A 13,670-nucleotide genomic window follows, 5' to 3' on the forward strand; every position below is an offset into this window, starting at 1 on the left:
CCATGTTTTTGAATGTGACGGACGTTCATGTGCAGTCCACTTGTTGCTGGCCGTTCATTATTTCATCCCGGAGCTGGTGTTGACGACCCACGTTGTTGTGCTCGAGCTGAACCCCGCGAGCCCGGGTGGTGGTCGCGTGAATACTGCGGCGAGGGTGTGTGTTTTGTCACGACACCGTCTTTACCACGTCCACAATAAGACGATACTCATTTCAACTGTACATCTTGCTTGGAGAGCTTTTGTTAACAGTTGGCAGCTTTTGTGTATGCTCACGTGTCGTTTTTATAGTGGAGCGTGTTTTATAGCTTCCCGGTGTCGAGCTTTGTAAAGTCACAAACGTCAGGTAGAAAGTTAGGTTAAGACCTGTTGATCGTCCAAATATTAAGCACGGATCATCTGCTATTATGTGGGAACAACTCGGGTATTTATTCATGTTGTTTTACAGACGAGCTGAACGGTGTCAGATGCCACATCTGCGCAGTTCATGTGACAATATGTGATTTATAAATGCAGTAATAACATATTTCCCTTTCCCTCTCTCTCTACAACAGATGGACTAAGAAATCAAGGAAGTATGGAGGAGTAAATTGGACGGCGTGGAGCATATTTTCTTTCATCCTACTGGAACTACCTTTTACGATATGCGCTTTTAACGGATAACAGGATTTTAAGTGAAGTTGAACAATGGCATCACGTTGGGCTCATTCTTGTGAGGACGATGAGAGGCAACAGGCAAGATCTTCTTTCTGTGAGGTAAATGACGACCACAACTCAAACCTCAGTATGTGTGTGTTACATGTTTTTTAATGGTGATCGTGATTTTTTTTTTTGGGGCAACTGACTGACTCTGGTTTCCCTCTGTCAATTTGGTGTTAGTGGGGTGGTGGGGGAGTAGTGTGTTTGACACTTTGGCCCAGCTGTTTGTGCTTGTAACAACTCCTGCAGAATGGTTTTGCTCCTCATCTCAGCAGTGTTTCAATATGTTGGTTCTTATGGCCGACTGTGGGTGGATCATGCTACATGTATAGATCAAAACACAGGTTTCCATTGCAGAACAGCATTTATTTAGATTAATCATCACTGGGAGGAGACAATGGCATTGAAACAGTTTATACAAGACCCGTCTTTTAGGTTTTTAAGCTGTGACCCCATGTAATACCAGACAGTACACCATCTGCTCCTCTGAAAGCTTGTCGCCTGAATGAAGACCCTCGTGGTAAACTAGGTAGCAACCCTGTACTCTTTGAAATGGAAGGGGAGCTATTTATAGAGCCCATAGTTTTCTTTCATTCCCTCCATTGCCTTTTAATCTAATATTCGGCTCCTTACTAATGTCTCCCTGTAGTCCGTAAACAAGGGATCTAAAGCTCCTTATGTTGTCACTTAGATGTATTGAATTTGATCTGAGATCATTGGATGGAGCACATTAGAGCGAAAGATACCTCGGTACCAACAAGATATTAGATCAATTAAAATAATAGACTCCTTCTCGTTGGGTATGTTTTTAGTTTATTTATAGTTTGTTTTATTTATATATTATATGTAGGTTTTTTTTCTAGAGGCACCGACGTAAGAAGTCTTAAGAACAAAATTGTGAAGAATAATAACCCATTTTCATAAGGAAAAGCCTGCAGTCTGTGAAAATCCTTCTTTTAGCAGTCCCTCTAACAAGGCTACCTCTCAAACCAATTCATGTGCTAATTTTGAGCCGGAAACCCCCTGGAGTCTCTGGTCCTTGTGCTTTCTGGAAATTATGACATTGTAGATTTAATGACTTTAGAATTTTCTGAAGTGGATGTTTTTTTAATAAGCTTTTTGTATGTAGCCTTGCAAAAACCAGCTCCATGATCTCAGTTGATAAAGATTGGTCAAAAGATGTTGACGATAAATGGGTGTGGTTGGTTTCTTGACAGGAGAGTCAAGTATTATTAAAGTGTTTTCAATTTTTTCGAGTCCTCCAATGTTCGCTATTTTAATGCTTTCAAGACAACATTTCCTCAGAACACTAATAAGTCACTAGTTGGTCATTGATAGTCAAGACTATTGTCTATTGCTTATGCTGGAGATTTGATTTTTCTCTTAATTAGCGGAATAGTGCACAGTATTCGAACATTGCAGCTGAATCCATAATAAACAATGTTTGCTGTTTGCTTTATTGTATCAAACTATATTAAAGATTTCAGTTGAGCCTCTTTGACGACGTTTAGCTTGCTCATGATTCATACATAATACCTGTGCACTTCAGCTTGCTATTCTCCAGTAGAACATCAGAACTGTGAGTGGAGTGAAATTAATTACTGTTTCGGGTGATGAAACATGATCCATATTTAACACTGCAGGAGAATATTGACAAACAGCCCCCCTCCTACCCACAATCTTGGCCTCATTAAAGGTCAGTGTTTATCTTATTTAGGCTGGCTGCCTTTTTGCAGAACCCTCCGTGCAGTCATCGTATGGCTAACTAATGGCAATCGGAAGGGAAAATTGACCTTCAATTGGATAGAAGAAGCCTGTTACTTCCTGTTGTCTTATTATCAGTGATGTCTCAAGGGAAAGCCTTAGAGATGGGCTTTGTGATTCAGTTTTTCTTCCTTCCACAGTTTCTGTACAGTAAACACACTCATGTCATCTTCCATGGAAAAGTCAGTGATATTTTCTGTGTCTTGTTGAAATAACTCACTTTGTAGCTCGAACACTGAATCAATCGAGATGCTTAAACAGAAGAGCACAGCAGACAGCTGTTTTCTTTTTTTGTTAGATCAACCACTCAATTCCGCTAAAATCTGAAATACATATCATACAAGCAAAAGAATGTGTAAGCGCCCTAGTCTCATGGTTAAATTGAGTTGTAGATGGTTTACTTCTCACTACAGCGCCCATTCTCTCTGAGTTTGCATTGTTGCTGGCTTGTTTGTTTTATTCTGCTTTTAGGACTATGCAAGGATGATGTACAGCCCTCATTTAGTCAGTCACACATATTTTTCTTTTGTATTATTATTATTATTATTATTATTATTATTATTATTATTATAATACATAGTGGGCAGTAGTGGGGATGGTTAATGTTGAACTGTTCAATTCATCCGAGGTTCACATTCATGCCAAACCAGAAGAGGATCCGTACGAATCGACAAAGGTCCGTTCCACTACTAGTTCACTCACTGTTGAATTATTGAGGTCTACAGCCTGTACCAACATGTTTGAAACACAAATTATGAATCAGTTTTAGTATTAAACTGGTTATTACCCAACTCTACCACTTCATTCAAGCTTCTCGCCAAAAACGATTATTTTACAAGATTTAATTGGAACATATCATGATGGCGTTAGGATTTGGTAGAATTTTTACTGAAAAGAGCTTGAACATATGATACTGTCAATGCAACCTACGTTTAAGTTTGCTTTTGGTTCCGTTCTTAGACTCCGGACTGTCAGCAGATAAACTGGTCACTGCGATTACACCGAGAAGCATGAATGACTTACAACATGATAAGTGTCTAATTGAGTTAATTATTCCAAAGGTTTTTATGGTCGTTTTTCCAAAGCTTATTTTGGACTTGCAGCTGTGACAAATTGCAAGCTTTGTGTTTTTTTTGCTCACGTTAAAGAATGTGTGTGTGTGTGGCTACGGTCTGTGCCGCTGTGTGCGTGTCAACGTAAAACTGTCATGCAGCAGATGCGACCGGCAAAATAAAATATGAAAGGGATCTGAGGTTGTTTAATTGGTGCATCTCTACTCTTCTGTGTCTCGTCTGCATGTTAGCCTGGCACTGGCATGCACAAAATGCACACCACGTGTCCACATATGTTGAATAATGATGCTTCTAACCTTGCCTTGCGCTACATGGCTGGAACGCCCAGGTCTCACCAGTGGCCCTCTGTGTTATTATCTTAGGCTTTTCACAGTTAAGTGCTTGGTTTGGATGGGATGTGGTGTGGAATTTAGCAGCTGACAGAGAACTAGGTTTCTTCACATTTTAAGACTGTGTACTTTTCTGGTGTATTTAGAGCTGATGTCATGTGTTGCTTGTAATATGTCATTAGGTGATGTCAGCAGGGGGTTTTAAACATACGGGCCATGCAGTGTAGTTTTATAATATTTGTTAAAATGAACACGGTGGAAATTCCAGTTCTTTTTTAGTGTGCACCTAGCCTTTAGATAACTACATTTGTGGTGTGTAAACAGCTGTGCATGTACAGTTTCCCTCCTAAAATGGCTGGTGTTAGTGGGTGGTATTGGTTTGCCTGCCCTTTAATCTCTGTGGTAGGGATACCACTGATATAGTTGCTTTAAAATCTCAGAAAATTACCATTTGTACTCTGGCATTCTACTTAATCCGCTGGTACAAACACTTTACCATTTTGTCAAACAAGAACATATCTTGAAGAGCAATCGCCAATTGTTTCATGTCAATGCCTACGGATTTTATTTAAGAGATACCATGCTACATGATACCACGGCTGATGTTTTTTATGGTGTGTTTACAGGACAAGGGACAGCAGATCCCTGAAAAAGACACTTTCTTTTTTCTGCGGCTTTCAGCCCAAAAGACATTCATTTATATTCAGGACGTAAATCCTTAAAAACAGGTTGTGCTTGTTTACTTTTGTTTTTAAACTGCTGGTCATTGTAGTTTTTAGCAAATATCACTGAAACGGGAGTAAATAGTGCATTTGGTGGGGGCTATTTTCTTATGGAGATTAATATACATTTGGTCCTCTGTAGTACATATTGATGGTAGCAGCAGAATGGTGTAATTTGATTCACTCAATTAACAGCAGTGTCTGCGTACACTATAGTGAAGTAACATGTCATCCACTGCAATGGTGGGTCTCATTGATGTGTTTTTAATAGTTTTTGGTACAGAGGAATAATCCACAATATATCAGGTTTATGCTACACAGACGATACTTGTTTGAAGGTTCGATTAATTTTATTTTTTCCTGTTTTGGAACTAACTGGTCTCTGTTAGTTTAAATGTGTGTCGTCACTCTGATGCTACAGCCACACACTACTATGTTTTTTTGTGTCCATACTTCTCCGGTGTTTTAGAACCAGACGGCAACCTACAGTTCTGCTGAGTGATGTTAATGCGGAAGTGTCTTAAAACATGCATTCCCTTTCACTGGCAAAAAGAAGTCGGATTTTATGGAAGCCATTGAGAAAATTCAGCAAATTTCCCATTTCAACGTAAACCAATGGGTGACATCACCATCACTACTTCCACTTCTTATATGCAGTCTAGTTATTTCTGCAATTTTTAATATTACTACTGCCTACATGTGAAGAAAGCAAGCTAATGTCCGAGTGCTTTGCGACAATTCCCGCCTCCAGCGGTGTTATCAGCCCTTACACCAACATGCACTGGCCCAGTGTACGTGAATGGTCATGTGATGTCAGTTTTCATCCAAGCTAGTATGAGTGGAGATTATTTCTGAAACTGCTAATATGCTCATCCGGACCGAGATCAGTTTTAGTTTTACGGTGCTATGTATAGTCGTAGACACGGACCTGGCCTCCACTCGAATCCAAGAAATGTCCAACACAAGACCAACTGCCGACTGAAAACTCTCTCTCAGCTGCCTCACCCAGTGCAAATATCAGTCTAGCGTTCTGGTGATTCATAAATGGGTGAAAGGCATTCATTTGTGGGCAGGAGAGAAGAGGTGTGTGCTTTGATGTGTGTTTTCTCTTTCATGTGCCTTTTTTCTTTGTAACCCCTTATTCCTATAATTAATCTCATAATTTTCTGCTTGTTGATTCCCTTTCGACCTCTTGTCACAGTTAATCTGGTCAATCAGGTTTACATCGTAGTCCTACTTTGTTCGAATCTCCATCCATTTTATTAGTGTTTTTTTTATGTTGGATAATAGGGAAAACCATGAGCGAGTCTGGAATTATATTGACCTGGAATGTCACAACAGTAACTATGCGAGTGGCAATGATAACTATGCTTGGCATGTGCTTGTCAGGAGGCCCACACCCCCTTCTGTCCTCCATAGCTAAAGATCAGAGGGTTGGTAAGTCGCCCAGTGCACTGGCTGCTAAATCAGATCCAGTTGACTGGGATTGGCTTGCCCCGGAGACACAAGGGGGTGGAGAATGCCGGCATTTCAAACATCCAGTTGATCAATTGTCATATCACCGCAAGTGCTTCTCCGAATGTGGAGTTGAATGTTTTCCAGTGGCGTAAAGGCACCCACTGTGTACAGACGTAGACTACAACATTATAGTGCCTGTATCACAGAGCAGTCAAAGCTTGGTTATGCACAGTAAAACCTGTTTTGCTAGTTTCATCAAAACACATGGGTGTCAGCTGCACCTGCAGCCCTCTTTCCCAGCCAGCCGCAGTAGTGTCATGCGTCCTTACTCTCTTCTTTGCACTTTTGAACTCCTTATGTGTTGAACCGCTCTGGGTGCCACAAAACATACGCTTTGATCCAAGTAGTTTGTCCCTGTCTCTTAAGAAATATGTGGTTGAAAACAGAAAAAACCCTGTTGCTGAGATTGAGAAGCAGTAAAACATTGTGCAGAGAGTGGAGCTCTGGTACACACCTCCAGGCACACGATTGATTTCAAATGAAACCTTGAGTGTGAGGCTGACTGTTCATCCTGTGACATACTCAGAGCAGTTGAACGGGAGATTGTTGTTATAAGTTTGTGTGAACAAACTATTTCTCATGTTTGTTTGTTTTTTCTTTCTTTAGTTTGACTCATTTATTAGTCCCCGCAACAGCTGGATTAAGGGAGAGTTTTTCAGATTTATTTTTTTCTCGTTTAATCAAAACATGCAAGTATGTTTATCATATCTTTTGTTTAGTGTTGCATCTGCATTAATCCCAAAGTAGATAAATTGTCCTGCAAATTCGTTGCGTATCCTCGTTGAGCACTGGCTATGTTTACGTTCAAGTAATTCACTCTGGTTTTCTGACATTTTGCGCAACATATCTATCTGCCCAGGCAGAGATAGTCGGAATGCAAGCTCATCAAATTCCTCACATTGCGGGGGCAAAGTCAGGGGAGGAGGGTTTGTTTGAGACAGGGTGAGGGGAAATACGTTTTCAATGTGGAAATACGAGACCGTCTGAACAGAGGTGTTCCTTTTTTAAAATCTTACTGGAATGGGGAGACCTGAGTGGGAGGGGCGAGGGTTGCTGCACACATGATTCCACAAAGATGTGAGGCTATAAATAGCCAATAAACAACATGGGGGTGTCCCAAGACCTGAAGCCTGACATGCTTTTCTCCAGCTGTGAAAATGGGATACCGTGACTTTACTGTAAACACTGGACAGAGTGTTCAAAAGCCCGTTCTCTAAACCATGTCCAAATTTAACGAAAGGACTGACATTTTGTGTTGAATTACATGACGTGAACTATGGTGTTGTTTTAGTAACATTGTCTTGGGACTCAAGCACCGAGGTATTCCAGCATTTACACTTTCCGGCTCAGCTCTCCATTTACTGGTCGGTCTACGTTCCAACCCTCACCTATGGTCACGAACTCTGGGTCGTGACCGAAAGAACGAGGTCTCGGATACAAGCGGCCGAAATGAGCTTCCTCCGCAGGGTGGCCGGGCTCAGCCTTAGAGATAGGGTAAGGAGCTCGGACATCAGGAGGGAGCTTGGAGTCGAGCCGCTGCTCCTTCGTGTCAAAAGGAGTCAGCTGAGGTGGTTCGGGCATCTAGTCAGAATGCCTCCTGGACGCCTCCCATTAGAGGTTTTCCAGGCACGTCCATCTGGTAGGAGACCCCGGGGAAGACCAAGGACACGCTGGAGGGATTATATCTCGATTATATATTTCGGCATTTCGAAGCATTTATTTATTCTTTCTGCACAAATCTCACAGATCTCCTTCAACAGTGAATGTGAAAGTAGGACTACTCGATTTACATTTCTTTCTCCCCTTTTCTCTTTCTGCAGAATGAATCCCCAGAGTGGAGAAGCTCGGCTGATTCTCCTGCAGCGCAATACCCAACAGAAGAGGAGCCGTTCTCATGGCCGCGACCGAAAACCGTGCGTTTGCGGCGTACTTCGCATGGGTTTGGCTTCACCCTGCGGCACTTCATTGTGTACCCACCAGAGTCGACCATGCACTGCTTCCCGGTAAATTTAGGGATTGTATTTGCTAATAAACCCGTCAGAAGCTTCCGTGATTTTCATACACCTGAGTATTGTTTGCTTATAATGTGAGATTACACAGAGTCAATAAAAAGACTGGTACTTAAATTCTGTGACCGTGAACAACAAAGTCACCCAAGTGTTTCTGTGTTTTTTACAGGAGGAAGATCATGGCCGCAGAGGTAATCAGAACAACTCGACTGTCCCTCTTTATGCCTGCCCTTCAGCACTGCTGAGTTAGCGCAGTGCCTCTGACTTCTAATGACTCTTAATCCATCCACGCTTTCACTTTTTTTGCTTCCTTATGAATTGAGAACAATGTAGCTTCTGTGTGTCACTGACCTTTGTGAAAGCATGAAAGGTTTGGTCAACACCACCTGTTTCTGTCCTGCACTGACCCACCTCTTCGTATTGTTGCACCACGTTGTTCTTGCTGCTTTTCTCCCTCAACCTAAATAGGCTGTCAGAAAGAGAGAGCCTACATTTGACTGGGCTGTGTGCATTTGGTTCTCTTTCCTCTTGTACAAGCACAGGTGGTGACTAGCAGTCATGTTCCACACGTTTTGTAAAGAGATCCTACAGGCCCAGAAAACAGTTGAAAGTGTGTGGATTATGGGGGAAAACGTGGTCCCAAAGGGTTTTGAAATAAAATGCATATAATTTACTATCGATTATTTTATTGAAATAACAACTCCATTTGTCAGGAATGTTTAGCCAAAGACAAAACTCATTATTTTTTAGCAATTTACATCAAACGGAAATATGATGGTGACATGTTTTGATTAGTGTGTCTGTGATGTTTAATCTTGACTGGTGTTCCGCTTATGCCAAAGCATCACAAATATACTCTTAATTTTATCAAGCAAGACTTTCAGTCATTTGAAATGTCCTGCCCTGTACGGTTGCCAAAAAGGAAACATTAAAAACTTTGTGAGATTCTTCATGAAAGAAGCAGAAGGTGTACTGTTCAGGCTTCTCCGACTACTAATATATTTAATTCAGACGTCCCCGATAGGAATTCTCTTGAGTTTCTGTGTTACTGCCTGGCCCATCCCAGTGTGATCACTGAGAGGCGATATCCCAGTAGCTTGTTTGTGGCCTTAGCTCTGTGTTCAGTCTGTTGCCATTTGTTTACCGTGAGATTTACGTTGCTGTCTCTGGAATTCATTCATGTGGAATCTATATTCTTTGGGGAAGTAAAGTTGTACGGGAATTGTAAAGGAAAGTGCCACTGTGATTCATCTTGAGCATGTTGTGCATGTTGAGGAAGCAAACTATTGTTTGCCCAAGTAATCTCTTTGTTTTCATCAGACACGGGGAAACCCCATATATCCGTCTTCACTTAAAGTAATAACACAACACATTTGATTGTAGGATTATTGGTGCTTTTGAGAAGACATTTTCACACAAAGCAACAAAGGAAAAACATTAGTGATGAGGTAGAAGCGTTCATAATTTATTACTCAACACCAGTCTGCCAAGCTCAGATATGTATGTCACATGACTATAAAGCAGCCTTTTTAAGTCAGAAACACTAAGTCGGTGTGGGTAGAAAGCAAATGGTAATTTGCACATACTCACTGACACTTGAATCTGTTTATAGTCCTGTACTAATGATAACTGTTCATTTCATCCTATTAAAATCCTGAATGGACTGTATATGATGTATGTACACAGGGAATCATGGACATCTGCACACAAATATCCAGCCAGGCACTGAACAGGCTTTTAAAAGTCACAACAAAGTTGTTGTTTTTTAAATCTTGATAGACTGCTCTAAATAGCAGTCAAAGAACAGCATATGCCCAACACCATGTGATCAAATGTTTTGGTGGCGTCTCAAATCTGAACTGTTTCTGTCACTCACGTTGGGATTTCTGCAACAACAGGGATGTGCCGGAAAGCACACGCAGAGTTTGGTCATTGTTCAAATTTAAACTTCATGTAACAGTTCAGTGGAGCCACCGCCTATTAAAGCAGCAATGTTTTATGTTTCACCCAAAAACTAAAACACTTTCGAAGAAACCTTTCTCTGGAGCTTTGTTGCTTCTGACCGAGTAAGCCAGAGAATATTAAAGAATCTTGGCAGTTGCATAATGCCGGACACAGGGGCTCATAGGCAGCAAGCCAGAGTTGGGAAAAGGGGGGGACAACAATGTGGGATGAATTTTAGTCCAAACTGGGCTGGCCTGTCTCACCATCAAAGAAATAGCAGTAGGCAGAAATCAAGAGGAGAGAGCCGCAGGCTTGTACCTCTCATGTAGTCTTATTTATTCATAAACCACTGTTTTTTGACAATTATTGTCCTCTTCAGAATAAGAATATATTTCATCTGCAATAGTTTGTCTCTACGACAACTTGGATTGTGGATGTGAGAAGTCCACAAAATAGTTAAATATTTGTATCACCAAACCACTTTGAACAGCTCAATCTGTATTTTACAATCTACAGTCTAAGTAGGCCACAGGAAAAAATGAGTCAGACCTTTTGCCATTGCCTTGCTGGAAAGATTAATGATGTCATTGTGTTAATCACCTTCTGACACAACTGATCATTCAGACAAAGTTGTATTCTGAAGAAGGCAATATGTGCCAAAACACTGATTTATGAATAAACCCATTGCATCAAAGTTATGAGTGTACTGCAGTTGTCCCTCCACAGGGGACTCAACACCATCAATTCTCTTATTGTGTTAGTCTCCTGCTCTTCAAGACCAAGCTCTTTTGTCACAGCCTGGGGTCAAGTTTGGGTGCACTTGTGATCTAATGTTCTCTTGTCAACTCTTCACTTTGAGAAAAGTTGTCTTTCACCACAATCACAGCTGCCATTTAGTCTCCATTTAGCTGTAAGTGCTCGTTGTACACAGGCACTGTTGTTAGTGTTTATTTTGAAACCGCAAGCTGATTTGATGAAGCGCCGTTGAGTGTTTTTCTGATTCAAGTTTAGTTTTTTTTTTTTTACTCTCAGATCATTCTGACAAATTCTTTTGAAATAGTCTTCAATGTTAATGAGCACATAGACACGCCAAGTCACGTTAAAAAGAAAGCTCCTTTATACAGTTCCAGTGTGTTAAGTTGATGTAGGTGCAAGTTGAAGAATGCAAAATACGAATGCACAAATGTTTGGGTCTGCATATATTATGCGTCGCTGAATTTCTTCCACTGTACATTTAAATATTTACCGTGGCTCATGTATCGATTTATGAACGGCTCCATTGTAAAGTCAGTGATGTAGTTCTATAGCCTACCACCAGATGTGTGTGTGTGTGTGTGTGTGTGTGTGTGTGTGTGTGTGTGTGTGTGTGTGTGTGTGTGTGTGTGTGTGTGTGTGTGTGTGTGTGTGTGTGTGTGTGTGTGTGCGCGTGCGCGTGTGAAAATGGAGGTGTGACTGCCTGTGAGGTTTTCAAATTACTGGTGATTAGTATATTATTGATTAATTAATAATTGTTTAATACTAAGCAACCTGATTGCTCATGTCCCCCTTTTCCAATGGCTTGAACACGAAACCTTCAAAGATGGCAATATTGTGTCTGTCACAGGGCCAAAGGTGTTATTTTCTTCTTCTCATGATTGCGTTTCAATTGACACCAAGAATGTTTAACTTCTTTTCATTGATCATGTCAGGACTTTTCGTACATTTATTTTTGTATACTATTGCGCCTGTTCCCATGTTGGTCTTCCCATCCACTTTAGTTTGTCAGCTGTCGTGCACTGACTCACTACCAGAATGTTAACTACTGGTGAAGGGCTTTAGCCACTCTTTGGCTGTGCCCAGAGCTATTTCTCAGTTTATAAGGAAAGAGTGGGAGTTGTGCAGCTGAGCACACTGTCACTCTACCTTCTTTCAGTCTCTCACCCCCTCGCTCTTTCTTTTCTTTTCTTTCCTTCATTTTCTTTTCTGCAGCCATGCAGCTGCTAGGAGACGGGAGCAGCATGAGCAAACAGGTTTCCTCTCCTTTGCTGCTTTTATCCACTCCGCACCGCATCCCCTTTTGAGATTGTTTCCCCCCTCTGAATTAATTACTGATCATATCTAGTGAAACATTTTGTAACATAGTCATGCATTGGCCTCAGCACTGTCTGTCCTGCTGTCATAATGTTGACTTGCATGTCTCCAGATCTCATGACAAACCTCCCAGTTCTCTCTTTCTCATACGCAACCATTGTTCTCTCTTCGCACCTAAATGTCATGAAGCAATTTACTGCTTAGTCTGGCACTCATTAGGAAGGTTTTGCAGTTGTTGTTTTCAAGTTCAGCTTTCAGTATAGGGCTTCTTTTACCAGAATATTAAGTTGTTGTTGTTGTTTTAGATTTAATTACCTTGCATCATTTGTAGTAAACAAAACGGAAAGTTGTTGTTTTAGATTTAATTACCTTGCATTATTTGTAGTAAACAAAAAGAAAATCATTTTTAATGTTCAAGCTTCATCTTGTGGACATTCTTACAATCTACTTGCTTTTATGTCTTTGCATTGTATGATTGTTGTCATACGTCCCGACCTGCTTCAATTCATCAGGAAGGCAACGGAATAGGCTCGAACCAATGGACACCATTTTCGTGAAGCAAGTCAAGGAAGGAGGCCCCGGTCACGGAGCTGGGCTTTGCACAGGTAATGACCAATCATCAAACAATCCGTCTTCTTCATGTCCCAATACCTAGTAGAGATTGAATGGGAGTGTAAGTACTCAGAGGTCATGACACCACAAGTACTCAGGTGTAATCCTGTAACGGATGTCGCACAGAGCACAAAACTCCCTTTTAAGTAATTGCACTGACGTTTTACAGTGTTGTAAGCAAAACGAAGAAAAAAATTGCAAGTAGTACAGTTTTAAGTGGTGACCTGATGGTGTGCATGCTGTGAAGAAAAACAGAAAGTACTCCTTTTTGTGGCTCTTATAGATATACCAGAGATGTTACGCATTAGTTGGGAACCCTCAGCATAGTTACTGTAAACTTCAACATCAGGTGACTAATTTGATTGAGACAAGATTATTCTATAAATCCAATTTTCAAGGATTATTTGACCACTGAATGTCATTGTCCTGACTGACGATACTTTGGATGATGTCAGTTGTCTCTTTTATGTGATTTTAATTTTTTCCACCTTTTTGTACTTTTAAGCCAGGACCCCCTTGTAGAGCTCACTGTGATAATACTGGCTAATAAATAATAATAAAAATGCTTTTACTACCCCCCCTCTCTGTTACTGACGCCATTACTGCTGTTTTTTTTAACGCCTATTAGGTGATCGAATAGTGAAGGTGAATGGAGCAAGCATCATTGGGAAAGCCTATTGTGAAGTTATATCCTTGATCCAAGACAGGTGAGGTTTAATCTTCATTTGTATGGATGATACTGGTCAGTCGGTGTATTTTCACTGTTGTAAATCTCTTTTTGTTCTCCAACAGTGGTGACTTTCTAGAACTTTGTGTGATGCCAAAAGATGAGGATATACTGCAACTGGTACGTTTCTCAATCCTATTTTCTTAATGGGGTTTACTTCATGTTAGCGTTCTTTTAATCCATAGCTGCTCTATTTTACAGAGTTC

At 40.9% G+C, this 13,670-nt stretch overlaps 1 protein-coding gene across 1 annotated transcript in view; it reads left to right on the forward strand.

Moving 5' to 3' along the window:
• Nucleotides 1-684: 684 nt before the first annotated feature.
• The window catches only part of arhgap21b (Rho GTPase activating protein 21b), a gene marked incomplete at both ends in the record, with an annotated part of 30,759 nt that continues 17,773 nt past the window's right edge, over nucleotides 685-13,670 (forward strand). The window contains 6 exons of the mRNA XM_079218768.1: nucleotides 685-753; nucleotides 7,923-8,105; nucleotides 8,281-8,302; nucleotides 12,638-12,730; nucleotides 13,366-13,444; nucleotides 13,530-13,584. Of these exons, the coding sequence (XP_079074894.1) occupies nucleotides 685-753; nucleotides 7,923-8,105; nucleotides 8,281-8,302; nucleotides 12,638-12,730; nucleotides 13,366-13,444; nucleotides 13,530-13,584 (501 nt within the window). The remainder of the gene's footprint in view (nucleotides 754-7,922; nucleotides 8,106-8,280; nucleotides 8,303-12,637; nucleotides 12,731-13,365; nucleotides 13,445-13,529; nucleotides 13,585-13,670) is intronic.

Source organism: Taurulus bubalis (assembly GCF_910589615.1).
Source record: "Taurulus bubalis genome assembly, chromosome: 1".
Taxonomy (NCBI): Eukaryota; Metazoa; Chordata; class Actinopteri; order Perciformes; family Cottidae; genus Taurulus; species Taurulus bubalis.